At 44.3% G+C, this 27,361-nt stretch overlaps 1 protein-coding gene across 1 annotated transcript in view; it reads left to right on the top strand.

Annotated features, from left to right (window-relative positions):
* Positions 1–12,954, top strand: part of HAUS8 (HAUS augmin like complex subunit 8) — a 100,185-nt gene extending 87,231 nt beyond the window's left edge. The window contains exons 9-11 of the mRNA XM_082261016.1: positions 5,183–5,324; positions 8,728–8,869; positions 12,709–12,954. Of these exons, the coding sequence (XP_082117142.1) occupies positions 5,183–5,324; positions 8,728–8,869; positions 12,709–12,841 (417 nt within the window). The 3' untranslated portion in view covers positions 12,842–12,954. The remainder of the gene's footprint in view (positions 1–5,182; positions 5,325–8,727; positions 8,870–12,708) is intronic.
* Positions 12,955–27,361: the final 14,407 nt, after the last annotated feature.

Here is a 27,361-nt window from a genome sequence, read left to right as displayed (position 1 = left end):
GGTGTCTGCGCTGGCCGTTCTGTTTCAACGTCCCGTGGCTTCCAAGTCCTTGGTTGGCACTTTTGTTCAGGGAGTGCGGCATCTGGTTCCTCCTAGGAGGGATCCTCTGCCCCCTTGGGACTTGAATCTCGTTCTATCTGTGTTACAACGTGCTCCTTTTGAACAGATCAGGGAGATCTCGTTGTCTATGTTGTCCAAGAAGGTCGCCTTTTTGGTTGCGATCACTTCGGCTCGCAGAGTGTCGGAGCTGGCGGCTTTGTCCTGCAAGTCTCCGTATGTGGTTGTTCATTTGGATAAGGTGGTCTTGCGACCTAATCCTTCTTTTCTTCCGAAGCGAGTTTCGGAATTCCATCTTAATGAGGATATTGTCTTGCCTTCGCTGTGCGCGAAGCCTAAACATCCAAAGGAGGTGAGATTACATTCTTTGGATGTTGTTCGGGCGATAAGGGTTTACCTTAAATCGACTGAGTCTTTTCGAAAGACGGACTCCTTGTTTGATCTTCCAGAGGGTCCTCGGAAGGGCATGGCGGCGTCGGCCTCTACCATCGCCAAATGGATCAGGCAGACCATTGACCAGGCCTATGCTTTGCAGGGGAAGGTTCCCCCTGTGCCTGTGAAGGCGCACTCTACTAGATCTCTGAGTACGTCTTGGGCCTGTCGTCATGGGGCTTCTGTAGCCCAGGTGTGTAAGGCGGCGACCTGGTCGACCGTGCACACTTTCACAAAATTCTACAAAGTAGATGTTCAGGCATCGGCGGATGCTTCCTTTGGCCGCAAGGTTCTTAGTGCGGCAATTCCCTAGGGTCCCTTGTTGGGGACCTCTGGCTGTTGGGATAAGTTTTTTATCCCCTGGTTATTTGTCTTTTCCTGGGTTGTTGCTCCTGTTGAGCACTTGTTTTTCCTGTAGCCCAGCTGGTTTCCTTCCTTTGGTAAGGTTCCTTTCTTTGATGCGGAGACTGCGTTGCCTTTCGGCGCGGATGCGTTTCCCACCCCTCATGTTTGCACTGCTTTGGGACGTCCCCATATGTGACGAATATGAAGAGGCGGCGACTGTCGGAGGACGTAAGAGAAAACGGAATTTTTGTAAAATCTTACCTGTAAAATTCCTTTCTCTGAGTCCTCCGACAGTCGCCGCCCCCGCCCCTCTTTTGGGGTTTGGTTGTATACTCTACTGCTATTCCACTGAAACTGAGATATGGTTACAGGAAGTAGGAGGGTATTGACTGAGGGGACCACCCCTTGAGGGTGGGATATGTTAAAAGCTTTAATGTTAACATATTCTGTTGCCTAGCTGCTCCTTCGGAGCAAAGTCTAATACCCCATATGTGACGAATATGAAGAGGCGGCGACTGTCGGAGGACTCAGAGAAAGGAATTTTACAGGTAAGATTTTACAAAAATTCCGTTTTTTTAGCTAGTTATGTTCCTGAGAGAACTGCAATCAACAGCTGGCCTGGGTTTCGGACTGGATATGCCAGCCCGGCCAGCGAGTCGCAGCGTACCCCTTGGTCATCAGCACCCCCACCTCGAGTGTAGAGGTAGTCTGTCTGGAGTAGCACCCACCTGATGTCATTGGTATGGTGAGTAGTGTCCCCCCATAGTTCTTGCGATCGCGGGGTGGACGTGGGCCCCTCCTTGGGATGGCCGGACCCCCCCCCCCCCCCAGGTTTCCATTCCCCTAGCCCCTCTAACAGTCACTGTGGTCTTTTGGCCCCAACCTGCCCCCTCCCCCTCCTGGTGTTAGGTAGGAGCCTGCTTTTCCGCTTGCTCCAGTAAGGGGGGTGGATGCAGTTGTTGCTGACTGAGCTGTCCCGATCGCACACAGGTGTCTTTGAGCAAGTTCCCGGCCCCCTGGGGATTAGTGACTGGGGCAGGGATGTCTTTTGGGCTCTCTGCGGCGCTTATAGGTGTGAGGGGGATCGGATGTCTATTCATCCGCTGGTTTGCGCCTCACGTGGCTAGATCAGGCCAAAAATTGCGGCCTACTCGCGGCTGTCCGGCTACCATGCCAAGCTGTCGTAGTACCATGAACGTCAAGAGAAAGTGGGCGCATACCAAAACGATGACTTGATAGTAGCAAAAATGCATTTGTACAAAACTGGATACAAGGTACAACAGCATGGAAATAGTAGAGGCGTGCTTGTTCTCTGAGCTGACCAGCGGATGCCGACAGATCGCTTCACAGGACCGGATCGGGCTGAAAATTGATGCCGCGGCTTGTGGCCTACTGGCGGCTGTCCGGGAGCCATGCCAAGCGGATTGGTCCAGAAATTTAGTCCGCAGCTTGCAGCCTACTCGAGGCTGGCTGACCAAGCTGCTGACTGTTGTGATAGAGCAGCAGATGGACATCTGCCCTTCCCCTTGCTCCTCAAGGGGGTGGACATACAGTGCCTTGCAAAAGTATTCACCCCATTGACTTTTTACCTATTTTGTTACATTACAGCCTTCAAGTTCAATGTTTTGTTAATCTGAATTTTATGTGATGGATCAGAGCACAATAGTCTAAGTTGGTGAAGTGAAATGAGAAAAATATATACATAAAACTATTTTTTAGAAATAGAAAACAGAAAATTGGCAAGAGTTCGCTTGGAACATCAATTAAAAAAAAATCTGCCCTGATACCATCATTAAGACTGGATTATCTGGGCCTGACTCTGGATTCCGCTTTGGTGAGGGTCTTTCTTCCTCCGGACAAGCTGCACAAGTTGCAGGGGCGATCTGTTTGCTGTTGGCTAACTAACTGTTCTCTCTGCGGACTTGCATGCGGCTCGGGAGTCCTGGATTGGGTGGAAAAGTTTGTTCCAGTCCTCTCTGCTGTGCACATCCCAGGTGTGGAGAACTGGCAGGCGGATTACCTGAGTCGTCAGGTGTTGGATCAGGGGGAGTGGTCATCTCCTGTGTGTCCGATGGGGGGCACCTGACGTCGACCTGTTTGCTTCTCGACTCAACAAGAAGGTTCAGAGGTTCGTAGCCAGGTCTCGGGATCCTCTGGCTGACGCCATAGACGCACTGGTGGCTCCTTGGAGCCAGTATCGCCTGCCGAGGCTTCTTCGCAGGGTAGAAGTGGAAGGTATTTCAGTCATTCTGGTGGCCCCAAACTGGCCTCGCCGGTCTTAGTACGTAGACCTGATAGGTTGGTCACCGATTCTCCCTGGAGACTTCCTCTCAGGGAAAATCTGCTTTCTAAAGGACCAATCTTCCATCCTGCTTTACAGTCGCTGGCTTTAACGGCATGGCTGTTGAAAGCCAGGTATTGAAGAATAGATACGACGTTCCTGGATCATGTTCACACATAGTTTCTTCTTTGCACGATAGAGCTTTACCTTGCATTTTTGGATGGTACGGCCAACTTTGTTCACAAACTGTAATTGTTGGAAGTATTCCTGAGCCCATGCAGTGATGTCCCATCACAGAATAATGCCTGCTTTTAATGCAGTGCGGTCTGAGGGCCAGAAGATCACGGGCATCCAATATTGTGTTTCTTTTTTTTATATAAATATTTATTGATATATTTTTTAACATATAAAATCCACACAACAAAATAGAAAAATATAAAGCAACAGTATTAATGCAGCCAAATCCCCGGGGCGAACACTCCAAGGCATTGTATAGTAGTTTAACCAAAGAAAAAAAAATATTTTAATATATAAAAAAAAAAAAAAAAAAACAAAATAGAGAAATGGGAAAAAAATAAAAAAACAATTCAAGATTCAGCCTGAGCCGATTGGGGTGGCAGCCCTCATATTGCCAAGAGAATTGGCCATGTCTCTAGTAGAATACCATTCAGTGAATCTAAAAGGGTGTATCATATCCGCCAGGTTCTCTCCTGAAAATGTATATTCCAGAAATGATCTCCATCTGATAAAAAATCTCGGGGTAGTACGTAGGTTTGAAAGCATAGCATCAAGTCTTTCCAGTTGGCATAAGGACAACAAAGATTGTTGAACCTGTTAAATGTTTGGAGGGGTGGGGTTAATCCAATTAGCCATGATGGTTCTGCGTGCTGCCAGAAGACCGAGGTGAGTCCATTGTGAAAGAAAAGTCATTGTTGAGCCCGCCCCAGAAGTAGGGGAGGGAGGGTATGCAACTAAAAAGGCAGGTAGTGGGGACCTTAAGTAAACCCATTGCTGATATGGGGACAGTCCCAAAGTCGATGTAAGCGCAGGCCGGTTGATTTTGCATCACGGCATTGAGCTTGGGTAGGATCGTCCGGACGATGTTTAAAAGGATAGTAGGCCCGGTGCATTATTCTAAAGTGAGTTTCCTGCCAACTTTCAGAAATAATGTTGGCGTGTATACTTTTATAGCTCTTAAGGAGCTTTTCCAGTAATGTTTCATCCCCCAGAATGTGAGACCATTTTTGGAATAATATCTGTTGGATCTTACCTAAAGAATGAGAGACTAAGTACATGTATAGAGTAGAAATGGAATATTATTTTCGGTGAAGCACTACATCAATGAAGGAGGACTGAAATGGATTTGTTCCATATCTACAACAAGTCCGCAAAAAGTTAGTAATTTGTAAATAAAAAAAATGAGAAGGCAGAGGAAAATTCCTGTCTCAGAATTTGAAAAGGCTTAAAATGGTTAGTAGTATTCTCATACAACGAAGAGACTTTAATTAGGCCCAAAGATGACTACTGTCTGAAGTCTGCTTGTGTAGTGGAGGGAATGAACATGGGATTACCTTGAATAGTAACGTAACTTGAGATACTAGAGGGCAGTCCTACCATCCTCCGCACCTCCCGCCACGCTACCACTGTATCTCTGATAACAATATTGTTTTTAAGATGGGCCGGTAGCGCAGTAACAGGAGTGAAGCACTGGTTGTAAAAGGGACATCTATCCTAACATTTACCGACTGTCAGGGAAAAAAAAGTCAAAAACTGGCTTCTGTTTACATCGTGTGATCAGCTGTCATTGGCTGACAGCTGATAACGTGGTAAAGGCCCGCTGTGATTAGCCCTTTTACCCGATCTGTTATCAGCCAAGTCTGAAGGGGCCACGCAGGCAGCTCAAGCATGGAGGGCCACCCATGGACGCTCTTCAGGAATTTTAAGCCTGCGCCATAGCCGTCTTTCGGCTATAGCGCAGGTGGAAACAGGTTAAAGGTATTTAAATATTGCAAATCTTTTCATTACTATTTTATCATTTTGGCTTAATATGCTTTCCATTCATTTCAGGCTGAAGGTTTAGTACCCTCTTCTGCAGCTATGAAACCATTCAAAGACTGCTACACATCGTTTGCAACATCAGTGGATTGCACAAGGCATCAGCTGCCAATAAATAATATCCATGTTGCTGGCACACGGCAAAGATATCTAGGTAATAAAATTGTGTGTGGTTTTGCACAAAATGTCCTACTGTATGCTCCCTTTTGGTCTGTTAAATATACCATTGAAAGGAGGTGTTTTTATCTGTTTATTAAGTGCAAACAAAATCTGTTAATCCTGACCGAGATACAGTGCTGTACTGTGTACTTATCCCCAGTACTGTTATCAACAGTGCCAAATTAATCTCTGTAAACTGGAGAACACATCCTTTCTGATATGGAGAAGAGAGGAAGGTGTTATGTCATCATAACACATTTCTTACCTAGTGTGACACTGCTGCTCTTCCTTAGATATTAGTGCTGATAAATTGCACAGTAATGCTAAGCATTTGGTAGCTGGTGTGTGTTTTTTTTGTTTTTTTCTGAGACCAAAATGCTTGCAGAATTACAGAAGGGCAGTTATTTTTATTTTATACAGTTTACTGTTCATTGCTGTATGAAGCAGTGTAACAAAGAGCCAAAGATCCAAGATACAATTATTTACAGACCCCTTTTGATCTTATTCACAAGGGTGTACCTATCCACATGTGTGTTAAGGTCTCCCTTAGCCATTCGCAGCAGTTCTGTGCATCCATAGGTAGGCAGTCCCACAATTTTCAAAAGGGGACCAGCAGCTGTATCCCAATAAACATGAATAGGGGATTACCTGTGCAGGAAAAGGCACCCCTTTTGCATGGGTGTATGGATAGGAACACCTGTGTAAATGAGACCTTTGTCAACTTTAAAGTACTATTCTGAGCTATCAACTGATCTTAATATTGGTCACACCCCCTTCTAACACCTATACTAAACTACCCTGTGCATAAACGTACCTATTTTCAGGCTACTCCAGTCTGGTCATGTGATCTTCCTTGTGTCAGTGGCAGCTACGGGGAGAGGAGAGAGCACCTCAACAACGTCTGGAGTGCCTGAGTGGTGATGTCACCCACGGGCATAAATTCGGCCATCCATTTACAAGCAGTCATAATGCAATGACTATGTTTCAGGGTTTCAATTATGAAAGTAAATGAGAGTTATGAGCCATTTCCAGTTTAAAGCTGCATTCACATGAGCCTCCTGTGTTTTTGCTTTATTTAAACAGAGAAATTGACCTGAAAAGTGTAAACAAACTTTATACTTCACTTTCTCCTGAGTTTGCATGTGTTTCCATGTCTTTAGATGTGTTCAGAGTATCGAGTCTGCCCCGCTCGCACATACAGTAGGAAAATAATTATTTGATCCCCTGCAGATTTTGTAAGTTTGCCCACTTACAAAGAAATGAAGGGTCTATCATTTTTTATTATAGGTGTATTTTAAATGGTAGAGACAGAATATCAATCAAAATTCCAGAAAAAAACACGATACAAATGTTATAAATTGAGTTGCAGTTCAGGGAGTAAAATGAGTATTTGATCCCCAAGCAAAACATTACTTCATACTTGGTAGAGAAACCCTTGTTGGCAAGCACAGAGGTAAGACGTTTCTTGTAGTTGGTTACAAGGTTTGCACACATTACAGAAGGGATTTTGGTCTGGTGTTCTTTACAGATCTTTTCTAAATCCTTAAGCTTTCGCTTGGCAACTCGAAGTTTCAGCTCCCTCCATAAATTTTATAAAGGATTGAGGTCTGGAGACCATTATCTTAATGTGCTTCTTCTTTAGCCACTCCTTTGTTGCCGTGGCGGTATTTTTTGGGTCATTGTCACAACCATCTTCAGTGTTCTGGCTGAGGGAAGAAGGTTCTCATCCAAAATTTTACAATACATGGCTCCGTCCATTAGACCCTCAATGCAGCAAAGTCTGCCTATACCTTTTTAGTAGAGTAACAGCCCCAAAGCATAATGTTTCCACCTCCGTGCTTGACTGTAGAGATGGTGTTCTTAGGGTCATAGTCAGCATTTTTCTTCCTTCAAACACGGTGAGTGGAGTTAATGCCAATGAGTTTAATTTTGGGCTCATCTGACCACAGCACTTCCTCCCAATTCTTCTTGGATTGTTCATTGGCAAACTTCAGATGGGCCTGTACACATGCCTTCTTGAGGAGTGGGAACTTGCAGGCGCTGCATGATTTCAATGTATGGCAGGGTATTGTGTTACAAATGGTTTGATTGGTGACTGTGGTCGCAACTGCCTTGAGATCATTCACAAGCTCCTCCTGTGTAGTTCTGGGCTGATCCCTCAATTTCTCTTTATCATCCTTACCCCATGAGGTGAAAGCTTGCATAGAGCTCCAGACTGAGGGCGATGGAGTGATTATTCGCAAATGGAATACAAAATAATCATCAATCAGTTGTCTTTCTCACCAAGCTTTTTGCTGATGGTCTTGTAGCCCATCGCAGCCTTGTGCAGGTCTACAATCTTGTCCCTGACATCTTTTGACAGCTCTTTGGTCTTGCTCATGATGATGAAGTTTGATTTGAAGAAAGATTCTGTGAACAGGTGTCTTTTATACATAAAAAAACGAGTTGTCGTTAGGAGCACCTTTTTAAATTGACAGGACTAATTTGTGTACTATATGATCACATATTGTAGCAAGTCTATGGGAGCCAGAATTATTGTTCGTTGGTAGGGGATCAAATACTTATTTTACTCGCTGAACTGCAATTGAATTTATTACATTTGTATCGTTTTTTTTTCTGGATTTTTGTTTGATATTCTGTTTCCATCATTTAAGTACACATACCTGTATGATAAAAATTATAGACCCTTCATTTAGTTGTAATTTTCCCTACTGTATTTATATTTCTTTAAACAATAGTAACATGAATACACCTAGACAAGGGTAAAAGCACAGTATGCATTTTACCATATTGTCATTACTTGCAATTGCTGTTAAAGCATTTAGAAATGTTCTATAAATGCACCTATGACACTGCTTGTGTAAATGATACTTTGAATCCATTGTTAACAAATTATTTAGTCTTCATAGGGCTCTTTCTGTATGTCCGTATTTCATCCCATTTTTTTGCGGATGAAAAACGGACATAATGCATGTCAATGGGATTGCGGATGTCAGCGGATGACCATCCGCTGACATCCGATTTTCGTCCTTTCAGTTCTGTTCCGTCTTTTGGAACGGAACAGAACCCTATTTTTCTTCCGTTTTTAAAAAAACGGAAAGGACGCAAAATCGAATGTCAGCGGTGTCATCCGCTGACATCCCCAATCCCCATAGACATACATTATGTCCGTATATCATCCGCAAATGGATGGGATGATATGCGGACATACGGAGCGGATGGCACAAGAGTCATCCGTGTCTGTGAAAAAAAAAAAAAGTGCCGCAGCGGAATAAAAAATTGGAGCGGCTGTGTGAAAGAGCCCATAGAAATTTTATAAAACGTGTGCGCTACCTTGTTTTGTTTGTTTTGACAATGTCTGCACAGGGTTTTCACATTTATTTGTGTTATTTTGAAAGATAATATTCAGAAGCACCTGTGTACCACTAAATCTCTTCTGGAAGAGGCCGTACCACACTCATGTGATGAAAGCATAGATTTGCTTGCCCCAATTAAGAGTTTGGAAGAAATTGCACTGAAGACGGATACAGAGCTTTCAAGGTATGTGGAGGAATACTAAATGATCTACTGTAGGTGAAGGCTAGCAAGTTTATTCAGCCCCTTGCTTGTTTCGTCTTCACATACCCACTTGATAATTGCCTACTTTTCTGTCCATCTGGGAGTTGTGGGTGTTCATGTCTACTTTTGAATGTTTTCAGTTCCTTCTGTTGCTGTCTCCATAATATAAAATAATTAAAAAAAAAATTGCATGGAGAGTGGAAACCCTTCATGATGGCCACAGCAAGTATGCAGACGCAGGAGCTAAAGTGCAGATATCTCAGCAATGGAGCCCCCAAGACATTCCTTTTCAGCATCTGCAAAAAACTGAAATATAACATTTACGTTTACTGTCTGAAGGATACGTTCATGTTTCTTTATGAGGGGGTAGATTTAGAGCCGGTTCACATAGGCGCGACCCGACTTGCCGGGGCGACCTGTGAAGTCGCGGTGCGCAGCTCGCACCGCGACCTCAGAGCGGCATGCATGGACTTCATATCATTGAAGTCAATGCAGGTCGCTCCAGGTCGCCCAAAAGTAGCTCAGGACCCTTTTTCTAAGTCGGAGCGACTTGTGTCGCTCCTATTAGAAACGGGTCCTGTGCTAATCTATGGCAGGCGACCCGCTGCGATTTGTCAGGCAACCAGGTCGCCTGACAAGTCGCCCCAGTGTGAACCGGCTCTTATAAACCAGTAAATTAATATTTAATATTTAAAAAACATGCACCAGGAAGATACACCTGCCGTGAATGTTTGATAAACTACAGTGATTGTCATCTGCTATGAATGGTTGGTGAATAACATATTCACTACTTTTAAATATATGCCCCTTAGTGTCTTTTATGTTAGAAAATACTGTTTGAGGTTTACATTTTTATGTTGTTTTCCTTTGCTGTAGGTGGCAGTACCCTCCTTAAATTATCTATTGAATCTTGTAACCCCCCCTTCCTTCGTCTTTGGTACCATGATCCAGTTAAAGAAAAAGGCTACCTTTTTGCCCCATCTTTTACTATTATGGTTGTACTTGTAGATATCTGTAATTACTATTGGTATCGCCGTGCCTTTGTACTATTTTTGCATTTACCACAAGTATCGCACTTTCCCCAAAAAATGTTTTTTACAAAAACTGAATAAGCATGTAAACGCATCATAGGTTCTGGTCCTATATCATTTATGCTATAGATTGATGTTTTATTTTGTGAAATCGGAATCCAATACATATCAATACACGTTCTAACATTGCCAACAAAACTGCCAGGAGAAATTGATGCAGGCTGCCATTCCTCAACTCTAAGGCCTCTTGCACATGGGAGTATAAAAACACCACATTATTACTGGTCTGGATATAGATGCATAGATGTCTATGGAAACATACACCCAACTGCATAAAGTAAATAAAGTGATCAGTACAGATCCATAAAACAAAAATAAAAAATTAAGGTTTGCAGTAGTTTTAACACTAATGCATGTTTATGCACCTATAAGCATGTTTACACGTTTATATTGCAATACTAGCAACAATAAAGCTTTTTTTTTTTTATGCTTGTTTACACTTATGCCTCTTTATACATTTACCTCAGGATCTTTTTGGAAACAAGATCCTGAGTATAGGGCCTCATGCACACTGGACGTTATAAAAATGCCAGTAGCTTTGTAGTACGTTTTTCATTGTTTTTTTTTAGCTTTTTTGCATTGGGGTTTTTCCGCGTTTTTGACATTTTTAGCTAAAAATCACCTCTCTATTTTAGTAACTCTGACTTTTCCACAATGCAATGCTTGCCAGAATTGCATCGCATGGGTGTTCACACCCCAGCAATAAGATTTAGGTGCAGGGAAAAAAGGGTCCTACAACATTTCGGTGCAAATGCCTTTTTCCCCACATCAAAATCGCATCCCATGGGTGTGAGCGATTCTGTCGGCTCACTGCATTTTGCAATCTGTTTCGTGGTTTAGTTTATGGAACATTAAGCCCCTGTTAACATTGGGCAGATTTGACATGCGATTTGACATGTCAAATCACATGCCAAATCAGAGCCTATTGCCAGCAATGTCACTGTCCGAATTGGTGCAACCCTGACTTTGTGGCGCCCCACTAATTTCCAAAAGTAGTTTCTGCACTACTTTTGGTGACTTCAGGGCAATTTCAATAGACATCTGTGCATGAACCCGTACAGATGTCTGTCAAATCGCCCCTGAAGTCGCAGTGACATGCGAGTTTGAAATTGTGCACGTTCAGCTGAATGATTTCAAACTCGCCCTTAGTGTGAACCAGTGCCGCTGTCAGCAATAGGCTCTGTTAGACATGCGATTCGACATGACAAATCGCATGCCAAATCGACACAATGTCAACAGGTCTTCATGTTCCATGAATGATACCCCGAAACAGTTTGCAAAATGCAGTGCGTTTTCCAGAATCGCATCGCATGGGTGTTCACACCCATGCGATGCAATTAGGTGTGGAGAAAAAAAGGGTACTACAACATTTTGGTGCAAATATGATGCAATTGAGCCATACAAAATATATGGCTCAAATTGCATCGCACAGACATCACATGTGATGCGCACAGGAATGCGGTGTGTTTTATGTGTTCAGCACGCACCAGTGTGAACCCAGGCTATGTTCCATGAACGACACCTCCAAACAGAACCCAGGCTTAAAAAAAGGTAATGGAATCAAAAACGCCTAACGCCAGTTAGCAGCGTTTTTTGGCGTTTAGCAGCTTTTATTGACGCTAGAGCGTTTTTACAGCTGAAAAACGCCACTAAAAACCCACTAGTTTACTTTTTTTTTACAGCCAGAAACTGCTGGTAACAGCCTATATGTGCATGTACACATAGGATAACATGCTGGGGAGTTTACTGGCTGTAGAAAAAAAACATCTGACGCCAAAAACGGCAGCTGTAAAAACGTCCAGCGTGCATGAGGCCTAAAAATCAGTAAATTCTTACATCCGTGTGCAACTGGCCTAATGCTGAAAATACTATTCACCTGGCTGTAACATGGCATGAGAGAAATGCATGCTGCCATTGCTGCCCCTAGTTGCCTGATTTTTATAATCTTAGATTTGGAGCAAGAGTGGAGATAGAGGGGGCAGGCTGCAGATATAAATTGAATAAACGCATTAGCCTAACAGCTAGAAATCTTACATTATCAGGATGTCACAATTGGCTCTCCCTATATTTCTCTTCTGATCACAACAAACCAAAATCGTTATTTAATTACTTTTCAATATTCAAAACAAACCCCCTCCTTCCGCCCATGTGAAAAAGTTTTATTTTGCTGAGAAATCACTTTGAAAAACACCTCCTAGCATTTCTGTCTGTGGCCATCTTAAGTAAGGCAAATGATTCATGTAGCATTTACTTCTGAAATCCATCTATCCTTAGCTCAGGCATGCAGATAGGAGGGTGTGCTTAGCTGAGAAAGCGCCTCTTCCCTTCCTGAAGACTCCTGGGATGCATGCTATCATTTGCCTAGGCCTGGAAACCAGAAAGTATCTGAAGAAATGTAAAAAAAAAGTTGAAACACATAAATATATTATACCATCTTATCTATTTACTAATGCTAGCAGCATCAGGATTAAAAATAGTCAATACTGATTGAGAGAGTGAAGTTCCACTTTGACCCCAGTTCACAAGTAAAATTAACAGAGAAGTGAAGGTGCATGAGGGCCAACCACAGATAAGAGAGTAGATTTATTGGGCAACTCATCTAATGGGTTGGTTGTCCTACCCACATACCTGATGGAGAGGCCTGTAAAGCCCCGAAATGTTGCATATTTACTGATGTGATGTGATCACCTTAATAAACCTTTGGATGTTGCCTTTCACCTTGTGTTACAGGAGTTTACACCAGGTCCTAGATTTGTCATACAAAGTGAACAAAGAAATATCTTTGCGAAGCCAGAAGTCAGTGGAAGAAAACTGCGAAGTGAATGTTATGAAGCAGTGGTATTTTGACCAAGTCATTGTTTAACCCTGCACTAGAAATGTTCCTTATAAATGTGTACAGTTCAAATACAGCACTTTGTCAAATTGGGGGAAGAAATTCATGTTGCTAGATAAGGGAAGTGGTTTATTAGTGATCCACAGATAAAGTTGTTAAAAAAAAAAATAATAATTAGCCAGAAAAATATGATCTGAATATGATCTGAATATAAATGTTTTGCTCTTTCTACTGTGCACGTCTTAAAAACGTAATGAAAACCTTGTTAGTATAAAGCTGAGCAGACATTTTGCATTTTAAATTGTACAGTCTTTTTTTTAGGTTTGGCATCAACTGTGCAGCAATCGAACCTAAACAATCCATTCCATTTATATTCAGTCAGGTAGGCCCTGCACTGTGTAGTTGTTGGTAAATCTATTGAAGATTATAATGTTTGGCTAGCCTAATTTTGTTAGATTCTTGCATTTTTTTCTAGGGCTAGATTTCTTAGCTGTCTTTGTGGATGTTCTAGATCATACTCCTACAGTACTTGGGTAGAAGCCAACCATACATGTTGAAAATTTTCAAATTAAAGATAAAAATGATATCTGTTATCCAATCATGCAAAAAGCAATTTCCTGTTCATTTCATCTCCACATGATTGGATAATTGAAGGGAATCTTAATGATATTTTTTTTTTTTTTTTTTAGTCTCAACAACTTTTGTAAATCAGCCAGACTATGTTCTTCTAGTCATTCTGTTGTAGGCAGTGGTTTGAAGCCTTTTATTTGCAATGTAAATTTTGTAACATATGGTTTAAATATAGACCTAACATTTAGTGCCAAAACCTAGTAAGTGTTTTGAAACCAATGTGCACTTTTTTTTTGTACTTATTTCTTCTGTGCTTCTTTACTATATTTATTATGGTCCAAATAAAAATGTTCATAATTTTTGAATAATATATGTTGGCATTGAGAATTCTTTTTTTTTTTGTTGGGTTGCTATGATATGGTACTACTATAAGTGTTCCAATTTTATTCAAACTTCCACATTGTTGGTGCAGAAAAAAAATTACAAGAGCTTGCTATCACCCTCCCCACTGGAGAATCTTAGTGATATGTAAGGTTCATATTCTTTTCTTTTAAATAACCGGTCATACCTGCTTTGTGCAATGGTTTTGCACCGAGCAGCCCTGATCTTCCTCTTCTTTGATCCCCCATCGGCGCGCCTGGGTCCTCCCCTTGACCAGTACCCCTAATAGCAAGCCACTTGCTATGGAGGCACTGGTGCATGCTCTCTCCCAAACCCCACTCTATGCGTCCATAAAACATGCCCATCCTGGCTCTCTTCTCATTGGCTCACTGGCTGTGAGTGATAGTGTCAGCCAATGAGGAGAGAGAGCCTTGGGACAGCCGATGCTCCTGTGCACATCACTGGATCAAGAGGGGGGCTCTGGGGAGTGTGGGGGGAGCAGCACAGAGAAGGTTTTTTACCTTCTTGTATAGAATGCATAAAGATAAAAAAAAAATCTTAAGCCTTTACAACCACTTTACCTTTTAGAGCAGATACTAGAAAATTCTGCCTCTGGTAATTTTTAACCACTTAAGCCCCAGAAGATTTTACCCCCTTCCTGACCAGGCCCTATTTTGCGATTCGGCACTGCGTGACTTTAACGGACAATTGCGCGGTCGTGCGACGCTGTACCTAAATGAAATTGATGTCCTTTTTTTCACACAAACAGAGCTTTCTTTTGGTGGTATTTGATCACCTGTGCGATTTTTACTTTTTGCGCTATAAACAAAAAAAGAGCATACATTTTGAAAAAATAACTATTTTTCAAATTTGTTTATATGAAATTCCCCAAAAAAAAATTTAAAAATCAAAATTTTTTTAACATTTTAGGCCAATTTGTTTTCTGCTACATATGTTTGGTAAATAAAATCGCAATAAGCGTATTTTGATTGGTTTGCGCAAAAGTTATTGCGTTTACTAAGGGAAAGATTTTTGTCATTTTTATTTATTTATTTATTTTTTTAACGAGTAATGGCGATCTGCGTTTTTTTTTTTTTTTTTTTTTGCGGGACTGCGACATTGCAGCGGACAGATCGGACCCTTGACTGACATTTTTTATACTTTGGGGGGGGGGGGGGGGGGTACCAGTGACATTACTACAGTAATCAGTGCTATATATATATATATATATATATATATATATATATATATATATATATATATGCACTGTTACTGTAAAAATGACACTGGCAGGGAAGGGGTTAACTTTATTGGTGATACAGGGGTTAAGTGTGTCCCTAGGGGCATGCTTCTTACTGTAAAGGGGTGTGGCTAGTGATGTAACCTCAGAGACATACAATCCTACATAGCAGGATCGTATGATCTCTGCAGTTAGATCAGGGAGAATGACAGGCGGCTTTACATCAGCCTCCTGCCTTTCTCCCTCTCCACTGGGAGATCGCGAGTGGCCAGCGCACATCGGGTCCGCCGGTCACACGCGCGGACATGTTAGGGAACGAGCGGGGGAGGGAGCGCGCCTCCGGCGGCGCGTGCTCGCCCCCTAGAGGCTCACAGGCTAGCGACGTAGTACTTTGCTTGTGCAGGGCTGACTGCCGCAGTAAATATACTGTGGGCGGTCGGCAAGTGATTAAACAGGGCCTTCAAAACATGGCAGAAAAAAAAAAAAACGTAAAGAGATAAATGATGCCGAACATACAAAAAATTTATTTACATGCACCTACTAAGGCATACAGTGTGTTTATATAGTTATAAATGATATCACTCGCGGTACTGGAATAACTTTAAGAATTTTGTGTATTAAGGGTAAGCTGCTAGTTCAAAAGTAGATGTGTAATCATGAGTGAGGAGAGAAAACTGCGCTAAACCCTATTAGGGAAGGATGTTGGGATCCTACCACAACAATAAATTAGTGACAATATAAGTGCAAAATGGTGTATGTGCTCAGGTATTGCTACGTAATGCTTTAAATAAATATTAGAAATAATTTATACCTCAATTAAAACCATTATAGTATATAAACTGGTGTGCGTGCAAAATAGTGCATAAACTAAATAAGATAAATGTAATATCAATATAAAACTGGTATATAATATAGCATGTAAAAAATAATAAGTCGCGCTAAATGATATGGAACAGATAAATGTCCAAAGAATGTAAAGTCCCAGTGTGTGAACGTGAATTTGTTTAAAAAATAATAATAATATATCTTGATCAGCACACTAGCATTCCAGGGTCTCTTAGGTAATGTGCTTACCAGACAGGCAATCAAAAATTGCAGGGATTCAACATGCAGGGCTGACTTGATTGTGAGAAATCGTGTGTTGGACACTGAAATTAAGTGTCATAAATCATGAAAAGAAGAAAAAACTCCATAGCATAATACCGTAACAATAAGTGTTAAAAGTAACCTTAAGAACTACACCACAAAGAGGTGTGAGTATCCGTCACCAGTTGTGAAACTGCTTACCAGATAAATTGTAGTAAAAGGACATAAATGACAATCCCAGTGTTGGAGAAGGAAGGAGAACCACCACCGATTAAATAGCCTCTTACCAGATGTGAGGAATAAAACGGCAGAAATAGGAAGGATCCTAAGTACACCAGAAACGCCAACAATAAATTCTGAGCCCCTTACCAGACCACAATATTGTATTGCTCAGGATGAGATCTCGCCCAATACGCTCCTCCAGCATATAGCACCAATACCAGGCAGTCTCAGGAACCAGAGTCCGGTGAAGGATAATCCCAGCCGATCAAAACAGGCCTCTCTCCAGCTGCAGTCCTTCTGGATAACGCAATGTGACCACACACAAGCTTGCTTTTAAACAGGAAATGATTTACAGCTGGGCGGCACCACAGGAACTCTTCCCCTCCGATCTCTGTCACCAGCCGCGCTTGTTGGTTGTGAGTGACGCCGATCTCTGCAGAGCATCGATGAGTTATGTAGAAAGGTTCCCTGGCTCAATATGAGACACCTTCACTTAGTCACTTCAGGCCTAGTCTGCAGCATCAATTCACAAGGCTAGCTGCTGCCTCCGTGTTGTAAGAAGAGATCTGGGACAAGAGCCCTGCATGTTGAATCCCTGCAATTTTTGATTGCCTGTCTGGTAAGCACATTACCTAAGAGACCCTGGAATGCTAGTGCGCTGATCAAGATATATTATTATTATTATTTTTTCAACAAATTCACGTTCACACACTGGGACTTTACGTTCTTTGGACATTTATCTGTTCCATATCATTTAGCGTGACTTATTTTTTTTTTACATATTGATTTGAGGGTGTGGTCACACTTGAAGTTGCTGCTTCACATTTTGTATTTCACCTTTAGCGCAGTTATTTTCCTTTTTTTCATATAATATAGCATATAAACAGGTGTACGTGCAAAATAGTGCATCAACTAAAATGCTGTGGTAGATAATGGTATAAATATTCAGCAATTTGAAGTGCAAACAAATGGCTAAGGTGCTTAAATAGCATAAATTAATTAATTAGTAGTCCATATAAGTGCAAATGTAAAATGGTGCAAATAGTGCAAAAAGTCCTTCTGTGCAGATCAAATCAAAAAGTGCTGGTGCTTTTTTCATATGCATTAGTGGTGTGACCCTCCGTTCTCTTCCCGGTGGTAAATGGTAGGAAGACCCACTTACCAAATCCCGTGGATTTCTGTAGGCATACGCCAGCAGGAATCCGTAAAGGCTTAAGTGTATCTCTTTCCGTTGGATACCGATTTCCTGGAGGTGCTGAGAATGTCCGGGGTCCACTACTTGCTCCTGCTCCTGGGTGCACTCATAGTGCAGACGTTTGTAAAAAAAAAAATGTCCTCTTTATTCAGTGAGTAAAATATATAAAAGCCGCAATCACAATAAAACAAGAGTAAAAATATGCTGGTGCCCTTCTGTGAATATCCTTTGCAGACACCAAGCCTCACGGCTGTGTTGAATATCTGCTCGTGGAAGCCGCGCCGTGCCTACCGTACCCGGAAGTGGGTAAGTGGCGTGCGGTTCACCTAGGGCCCAGAACGAGGCAGCATGCATTGCAACTTGACGCGTTTCGTCATAGAGCTGACGTCTTCTGAAGTGTGTGTATATGTATGTGTGTATGTATGTATGTATGTATGTGTGTGTATGTATGTATGTATGTATATATATATATATATATATATATATATATATATATATATAATATAGGTTTACATGCACCTAAGGTACAGTTGTACTCATAAGTTTACATACCCTGGCAGAATTTGATTTCTTGGCCATCTTTCAGAGAATATGAATAACACAAACTTTTCTTTCACTCATGGTTCGTGTTTGGACTGAAGCCATTGATTATCAATCAATTGTTTACTCTTTTTAAATCATAATGACAACAGACACTACCCAAATGATCCTGATCAAAAGTTTACATACCTCAGTTCTTAATACTGTGTATTGTCCCCTTTAACATCAATGACAGCTTGAAGTCTTTTGTGGATGAGGCTCTTTATCTTCTTAGATGGTAAAGCTGCCCATTCTTCCTGGCAAAAAGCCTCCAGTTCCTGTAAATTCTGGGGCTGTCTAGTATGAACCGCACATTTGAGATCTCCCCAAAGTGGCTCACTGATATTGAGGTCAGGAGACTGAGATGGCCACTCCAGAACCTTCACTTTATTATGACAGGTTGACTTGGCCTTGTGTTTGGGATTATTGTCATGTTGGAATGTCCAAGTCCGTCCCATGTGCAGATTCCGGGCTGATGAATGCAGATTTTACTCCAATATTTTTTGATAACATACTGCATTCATCTTGCCATCAATTCTGACCAAATTTCCTGTGCCCACGCTTGATCCTATCCCTAATACCACAGACATTCCAAAGTAGCAGTTTTAAAGGGGCCATAGCAGTAGGTAAAAAGAATAATAAATGTCAGTGGAGACGAATCCTTCAGGGACATAAAAAGTGAAAACAAAATATACATCAGTGTGATACAGGAAAATAAGGAGAAGGCATGATAATAGCTCAGTGTGCATATATATATATATATATATGAATAGTAGCGCTGTGAAAACAACTCAATCAGTACACAAAAGTTACCCAGAAAAAACAAAACCCTAACCCACCCAGCTCTACACCAACCCCAACTTGTGCAAGCATTCATCCCCAAGCTAGTGATAGTAAACACAGAACTAGAGCTGCACCAGCCATGGCAGAGAGCAAGGAAAACCTGACTCAACCACAGCTGGGGTACCAGGCTTAAAACAACAAGCACCCAAAAAAACGTGTGCATCTTGGTTGCGACGTGCATGGGGGACAACCGTTCTCTGAAGGTCAAGAGAGCACGTGAGACGCAGCCGACATTCGGCCCCCACGGGACAGGACATCCAGGAGCCCGACAGGTGGTATAAAGGAGCCGCACGGCAGTCTGATGAAGTGTCAGAAAACAGGTAAATGTGCAAAAGAAATGTCATCCAGAACTGAGTAATATTCCAAGTCAGAGGTACCAACCGGTAGCCAAAATAAGGAGCAGAAAAAAAAAAACAAAGAAACATCGGAGGCCGCAGGGGGAGCCAACACCGGGTGGCAAAGGACATCTAGGAGCCCCCCCGCTCCCGAGGTCAGCAGGGAGTGGGCACATATGGCACGGAAGGCATAATGCGGCAACAAGTAAGGAGGTGCAGGGGAGAAAGTACTCACGCCTCAGGCAGGTCACAATCTATCCAGCCACGCAACGGCCTTATCCGGATCCTCAAAGTTCACCCGGTCTTCCCCGACCACACGTAGCCGGACCGGAAATAACATGGCATATTTAGAATTGTGAGCCCGCAACCTTCGCTTGATATCTGTAAACCAGCTGCTGCGTCGCTGAACCTCCGCTGAGAAGTCAGGAAAGGCGAGTACCTGGGTGTTGAGATGCGGAATATTCCCCTTGTCCCGAGCCAAGCGGAGAATAACATCCTGGTCTCTGTAGTTGAGAAATTTAGCGATAAAGACTTGTGCATGGGCCCCCAGGGGCGGTGGTTTAGATGGCACTCTATGAGCCCGTTCCACTACAAATGATTGGCTCACGACAATAGGTGTTAACAAGCAGGTCTTCCAAAAAAGTAGCTGGGGCAGCCCCCTCAGCGCCCTCCGGTAGGCCCACAAACCGCAGGTTATTGCGTTGCATACAGTTTTCCGGATCATCCTGTTAAAGCCTGGAGCTGGGCAATATGGAGCTCGGCCTGGTCAGAGGAGGCCTGTAGGGGAGGGACCGCATCTTCAACATGTCCCAAGCGGCGTTCAGTCTCCGACACCCGGTCCCGTAGCCTCTGCAAGTCTGGTCGGATACATCCACCTTTTACCTCCTCAATCTTTGCAGTCAGGGTTGCTTGGCAGGTGGAAATAGCATCCAGTACTTGAGCGAGGTCAGTGGCGGGAACATCCGACGTAGCAGGCAGGGCTCCGCCATCTTCCGCCAGAGATTCCTTATCTTTATGCCGGAATTTGTCAAGCTTTGCAGCCGCCTCGGATGTTTTGTGAGGGGGAGACATACTGCCACCGGAGACGCGATCGGGGCAAACCGAAGATCTGTTCTGGGGTCGGATAAGAGACAAGAGGTAGTTCAGGATGATGCCAGCGGTGCTCTCGTGCAGTGCGTCTTACTCCATGTCACTTCAGGCCACGCCCCTCCCACCTCACCTGTTTTTATGGTGCTTTTTATGTTCACTTTTACAGTGGCCAGGCAACTAAAGCAATTTTAGCCCTTTTGACTGATTCTTTGCCACCAGACAAGTTGCTGTCATTCTTTGGCGCAGGGCAGGATTGTGCCTTCTGCACTTCTCACAGATCCTAGTTAGATCCCACGTACTTTTCTAATCCCTGTGGATAAATAGGAAAGTAGAGGTGTTTTTCTTCTGTTATGCTAGGCTTTTTCTGTTGTTACAACTCCTTCAAAGTAAGAGGGCAGGTTCTTTCTTCCCTTACAATGGAATATCATCACACTGGGCACCAGCCTTCTAGGTTGGGGCCATCTGTCTGTTTAGGGGTGTTGGCAGGGCTCGACAAACCCCCCGGGTGCCAGGTCGCATTAGCGACTAGAATTAGTGACCTGGCGCCTGGGGTGCAGTGCAGGAGGTGTTCTGTCCCTTTGCAAACCCCCCCCCCGCGAGTGCGCGGGCTACCGCACGGTCTAATAATTGAGACAGCGGCTTCTCGGCATTCTTGAGTGAGACACTTCCAATGGGGAACTGGCGCCCTTGTGGTGGCTGGGAGTATGACAAGCAGTCACTAACGAGACTGTTTCCCCCTGCCTGTTCTCAATGCCCACCCATCTCCTTTACAAGAGGAGAAGAGACATAAGTTGTTGCAGGCTTCATCTGGCACCCTTTGCTTAAAAAGCAAGTGGAAAGGGAGTGTGTTTTTTACATTATTTTTTAAAAAATGAATTCATTTTTCATCATCTCCCTGCCATGCCACAGTTACACAGGCTGTCTGATCAGGTCCCCCTGTCAGTTTTTCAGGCAGACCTGATCAGACCCTTCAGTCTCCTCTATGGAGTGGCAACCCCACCGCCATCCAATCCTGTTCGCTAAAAACAGACGGATGGTGGTTCTATTTTCATCCGGATCATGAATCGGATTGGATGGCATCGGATGGAAACGGTCAGACGGTCAGTTTCCATCCAATTGCCCCATAGAGGAGAATGGGTTGTGTCTGCATAGAGTGGACAGGATCCGCCTGCTCAGCAGGGATCAGCAGAGAGATCTGCTGAGCGGAGGTGGCTGTGTTAAAGGGGCCTACGGTGGCATATTTTACTCTTCGTCATTGAATCTCCTATCAACCCCACGAGCCCCCACCTTGCTGCACTGTCCTTCCCTAGTGAGTCGCTGCCCATCACACGCAAAAGTACAAGGCATATTCATGGCCACAAAAAGCCAAGTGAAAAAATAAATTACATTGCATTAAACACCTGGTGTGTCACCTCAGAATATATTCACTATCTACACAAGGTAAAGGCCTATGATGTTTGGTTCTAGTCGTCTTTATGTGTAAATTTAGGATCTGTAATTTTTGTCATTGAAAATTTCTGGCAAGCAGATTTTCTCAGCAGACATCTGAACCCCCAAGGAATGGTCTCTGCATCTGGACATGTGCGTGGGGGATGACGGAAGTGGATTTACTATCATCTTCTAGCAACAAGAAGCTTGGTAGGTTTGTTTTTCAGGACGCAGAACCCAATGGTGGATGCAGCAGTGGTACAATGGAACCAGTATGGCTTGGTTAATACCTTTACTTTGCTGAAACTTTTACCTCATCTAAGACTGTAATATCTCAGCAATAATCCTTCATTCTCATAGCTTTGGTTTGGCAAGCTTTGTCTGTAAGCTGATTCTCTGTGACCTCTGCAAGATCTGTATTTTCAAGGACCAATCTTCCACCCTGAGGAATATAACAAATGACCGAGCCTAGATGATAATTACTCTTTACCTGATACACTACTGCTGCTATCTTTTTGAGAATATCTCAATTATAAATATAGGTAAAAAATATGACAGCACTGTATACAAGTATGTTCAAAAAAATGCTTTTCTCTATCGTCCATTCACAGACGCAGCCTCCATCTTCATTAGCTGAATGGGTAATGCTGCCCCCTGCAGGAGTAGTCTAGGCAGGAAAAATTTAAATGTACACGCCCACGGGCCGTCCTCGCAGGCATAACCCACACACCCTCTGCTCAGCAAACCAGTTTGTTTCTGCCTAGAGAAGGAGTAGGACCGATTGTTTCCGGCTGGGACTTCTGTCTGTTTTTTATTCTTTTCAGAAGATTTTGTTTTATTTCTGTTTACTAACTTTGCTAGCTAGTGTTCAGGGGGATCCTCCTGGTTATCTGCAAGCAATTGCGGCTGGGGCTTCGTACTGGATAATCTTGATCCTTAGATCTAGCAGAGCCCACCCGGTCATGGTATGGTGAGTAAATGTGACCTTGCCCCTGGTGGCCTTGGGGGAGATGTGGGCCCTCTCCTGGGGATAATAAGACTTGTACCTCCTAAAAGATCCCCCTGGCCTGTCAGGTACCCGGGCTCTGTGCCCTGTCTCCCTCTCCCGTCCCCACCGGGGGCTATGTAACTGGGGCGTCTAGCGTCCTGAGGGGGGGTGGTAATAGTACCTTGTTACTTGCTGGGTCATGTTGTAGATCCTTGAGGCCTTCATTGTGAGGGTCCCTGGCCGCATGGCACGCTGTGGGCGACGCAATCTTACGTGTGGACAATGTGTATATTTTTCCGATTGACTTGAATGGGGCAGCAATTTTCCCTGAGGTTCTTATTTAAATGCATTGGCAACCATTTTTGTGTGGTCCTATGTACTGCATTGGCAGGGTGACCTTTTACATCCAGGCTGAGGTCACTTCCTGTGATTCTTCTTCCTACTGCAGGCTGTTCAGGAGGGTTTTCTGTGGTGGTGGTACAGTACTGGAGTCTTTGCGGGCATATCCTTACACACTCTGCTGTTAGTGTATATTTAAGGGGGACTCTGCAGACCGCTACAATCGACAGTGGGAACTGCAATCGGCGCTTCTTAAAGTGACAGTACTCCCTTTTTCTGTAACTTTTAAATATGGAGTCACAGGCTGTAATTTCACTCTCAGACCCACTCTGTGCGACTCACGGACAGTCCGGATCGCAGTTGCTGACTGCGATTTCAGCAGCTCTAGAAAGCCTGGCAACAAAAGTTGATTTTGTCATGAAAAAGGTTAATAGCCGAAAACGGCCGTTGCCTTCTCCATCTTTGGTGGAGTCCTCTGATTCAGAGGCTGATGTGGTCACCACGGACGCCCCCCTACCTAAGAGTCACTGTCCTCGCAGTCAGATGGTGAAGAGGACCTGTCTTCAGCTGCAGCGCAGTAATGCGCGTTGGTGGAAGCCCTGATTATTTCAGTGAGGAAAACTTTAAAATTGGTTGATGAGCCCACGCCGGCAGGGACACGGTTGGCCTTTTGTTTCCCGCAAGATCCAAAAGTCTGGCAAGGTATATCCCTGTTCCGAGACTTTTCATGATATTGTAAATGACCGATGGCGACGTGTTAAGCACATACTAGTTGTGCCAAAACTCTTTAAACGCCGGTATCCTTTTGCTGATACGGTCTCCAACCGTTGGACGGTGCCACCTAAGGTAGACCACCCTGTTTCCACCATTGTGCCTGTGGAAGACTCCCCGGTTTTTATGGATCCAATGGACAGGCGGGTGGAATCCCTTTCCCGCCATCTTCACGTGTTGGCGGGTTCCATTTTGAAACCGGTCTTTGTGTCTGTTTTGGTGTCACAGTCAGGGAATGGATTAGGGTTCTGAAAGGGAACTTGGACCCTGACATAGTTCCCCCAGAACTAATGGAAATTGTGGACGAGATGGCCCAGGCCCTGGTGTTCCTGTGTAATGTGTCACTGATTGCGGTTCCCCTAGTAACCAGAGTTTCGGCTGTGAGGATTGCCCTACGGCGCATGATTTGGCTGAAGAGCTGGTCAGCTGACTAAACTTCCAAGAAAGCCCTTACGGATCTCCCTTTTCTAGGAAATCGTTTGTTTGGTGACTCACTGGATAAGTTGATCAAGGATCTGACTGGCGGGAAGAGTACTCTTCTTCCTCAATCCTCCAAAGATAAAATACCCCGTGCTAAGCGTCCTTACTTTACTGCTCATAGACTGTTTTTTTGCAACCGCAAGAAAAAGGTAAGCCATTCAGAGCTTCTGGAGGCTCTAAGAAGCACTGGGGCAAGTCCTAGACCAGACAGTCCGGTGCTGCGGACAAGTTCTCTTCAGCATAAATGGGCGTCCTCATCCGCTTCTGGGGTTGGGGGACGCCTGCGCTTCTTTCAGGAACCCTGGACTACCTTCGTTCAAGACAAATGGGTTCGCAAACTGATTTGTTCCGGGTACAAAATTTAATTTTGGTCCCGGCCGGGGGACAGGTTTTTTCAGTCAGATTTTCACCTGTCTCCAGAGCGTTTGAAAGATCTTCGGGCTCAAGAATTGATCGTGCCGGTTCCTCCGCAAGAACGCTCTCAAGGTTTCTATTCAAACTTGTGGTGCCCAGAAAGGAGGGCAAGGTGCGTCCGATCTGGATCTCAAGGCTCTGAACCATTTTGTGTGGATGCAGAAGTTTCAAATGGAGTCCGTTTTGTCGGTGGTGGCATCCTTGAATCAGGGATTTTCTGGCTTCCATCTATCAAGGATGCGTATCTCCACGTCTCCATATTCGAGGGACATCAGCGATTTCTTCGCTTTTGCAGTGGCAGAGGAGCATTTTCAATTTATGGTGTTACCCTTTGTTCTCGCCTCCGCTCCCAGAGTTTTTACCAAGGTCCTGGCCCCTGTGATGGCCTTGTTACATCTGAGAGGAATCTCAATTTTGCGATATCTGGACGATCTCCTGTTGCGAGCAGACTCTCATTCGGATCTGTTGGACAACATCTCTATTATAGTTCAGACCCTTCAAGAATTCGGGTGGACGATCAATTTCAAGAAATCTGCTCTATGACCATCCGTACAGGTCACTTATCTGGAGCTGACTCTCGACTCCACTCTTGCAAGGGTCTTTCTCCCCTTGGAAAAGCTTCAGAAGTTGCAAAGGGCGATCAGGTTGCTGATGGAAACCGATCAGTCCTCCCTGCAGGCCTGCATGAGGGTCCTGGGTCTGATAGTGTCGACCTTCAAAGCAGTCCCGTTTGCTCAGTCTCATTCCAGGCCTCTGCAGAAAGAGATTCTGGTAAAATGGAACAGGGACCCTCGTTCATTGGACCAGAAGATTCATTTGAGTCATCTCACGAAGTTGGCTCTATCCTGGTGGATCCAGTCTCCTGCCTTGTGTCAGCAAGTCCTTCCTGCCACTGTTCTGGACGGTGGTCACCACAGATGCTAGCCTATCAGGCTGGGGTGGAGTGCTGGGGAAGCTCTGTGTCCAGGGGACTTGGGCATCAGAAGAGTCCTCCTTGCATACCAACATTCTGGAGCTAAGAGCGATCAAGCTTTGCCTGTTCCACTAGACAAGCCAGCTATGGTCGGGGACAATGCCATGGCTGTGGCTTACATCAATCATCAAGAGGGCACCAAGAGTGTCCTGGCGGCCAAAGAGGTGGCCCAGACTCTGGTTTGGGGGAAAGCCAATGTTCCAGCTCTTTCCGTAGTCAACATCCTGGGGGGGGGGTTGGCAAACTGATTACCTGAGTCGTCAGGTGTTGCATCAAAGGTATAGGTCCCTTCATCCGGAGGGGTTTCGCCTCCTGTGTGTCCAGTGGAGGTCTCCGGAGGTAGATCTGTTTGCGTCTCGCCTCTACAGGAAAGTCGAGAGGTTTGTGGCCAGGTCTCGGGATCCTCTGGCGGACGCCACAGACGCTCTGGTGGCTCCTTGGAGCCAGTATCTGCTGATCGTCTTCACGGTTGTCGAGTGCACATTCAATCAGACAATGCCACGGCCGTGGCTTATGTCAATCACCAAGGGGGCACAAGAAGTGTTCTGGTAGCTCTGGAGGTAGCCGGAATTCTAAGGTGGGCAGAATGGTTCTTTCCAGCCCTCTCGGCTGTACACATTCCCAGGGTGGAAAACTGGCCGGCGGATTACCTCCGTCGGCAGGCGTTGGATCAGGGGGAGTGGTCCCTTCATCTGGAGGTGTTTCATTAGTTGTGTCTCCGGTGGGTCACCCCCGAGCTGGATCTGTTGGCGTCTTGGTTCAACAGAAAGGTGCAGAGGTTTTTGGCTCGATCAAGGGATCCTCTGGCGGACGCCACAGGCGCGCTGGTGGCCCAGTAGGGTCAGTATCGTCTGATTTATGCCTTCCTTCCTCTCAAGCTTCTGCCAAGACTTCTAGGCAGGATCAAGGCAGAAAGGATTCCGGTCATCTTAGTGGCTCCGGACTGGCTTTGCCGGGCTTGGTACGCCAATCTGGTGACATTCTTTGGAAGCTTCCTCTCCAGGAGGATCTGCTGTCCCATGGACCGATCTTCCATCCAGCTTTGCAGTCGCTGGTTTCGATGGCTTGGCTGTTGAGCACCAAATGCTGAAGGATAGAGGTTTATCTGAGTCGGTGATTCCTACACTGTTAAAAGCTTGGAAATCTACTTCTAGGAGGAATGAATAGTGGTAGATGTCAGCCCTGCTCCCATCAATAAACCACAATATATGACCTGTGGATAAAAAAAAATATGTATCAACTTTTATTCATATAAACTGTGCTAAAGTGTTTGGTGCAAAATAGGTGACAAGGTGATAATTGATATCATGTGCAAAAGGGCCAGGTGTCGGCTTTGGCGGTCCTCTTCCAACGACCTTTGATCTCACTTCCTCCAGTGGTTCCTCCTGTGGGGGGCTCTGTTGCCGCCTTGGGACTTCAATTTGGTGCTTTCTTTCCTCCAGGAGCCTCCCTTTGAGAATATTTGGGAGATTCCCCTGCTTACATTGTCCCATAAGATGGCCTTTTTGATGGCTATCACCTCTGTGCGCAGGGTGTTGGAACCGGCGACGTTATCCTGTCGTTCACCTTACCTGGTTATTCACAGAGATAAGGTGGTTCTTTGCCCCTGTCCGTCGG

Source organism: Pelophylax lessonae (genome assembly GCF_965119305.1).
Source record: "Pelophylax lessonae genome assembly, chromosome: 1".
In the NCBI taxonomy this organism is placed as follows: domain Eukaryota; kingdom Metazoa; phylum Chordata; class Amphibia; order Anura; family Ranidae; genus Pelophylax; species Pelophylax lessonae.
This window is presented reverse-complemented; position numbering and strand designations above follow the sequence as displayed.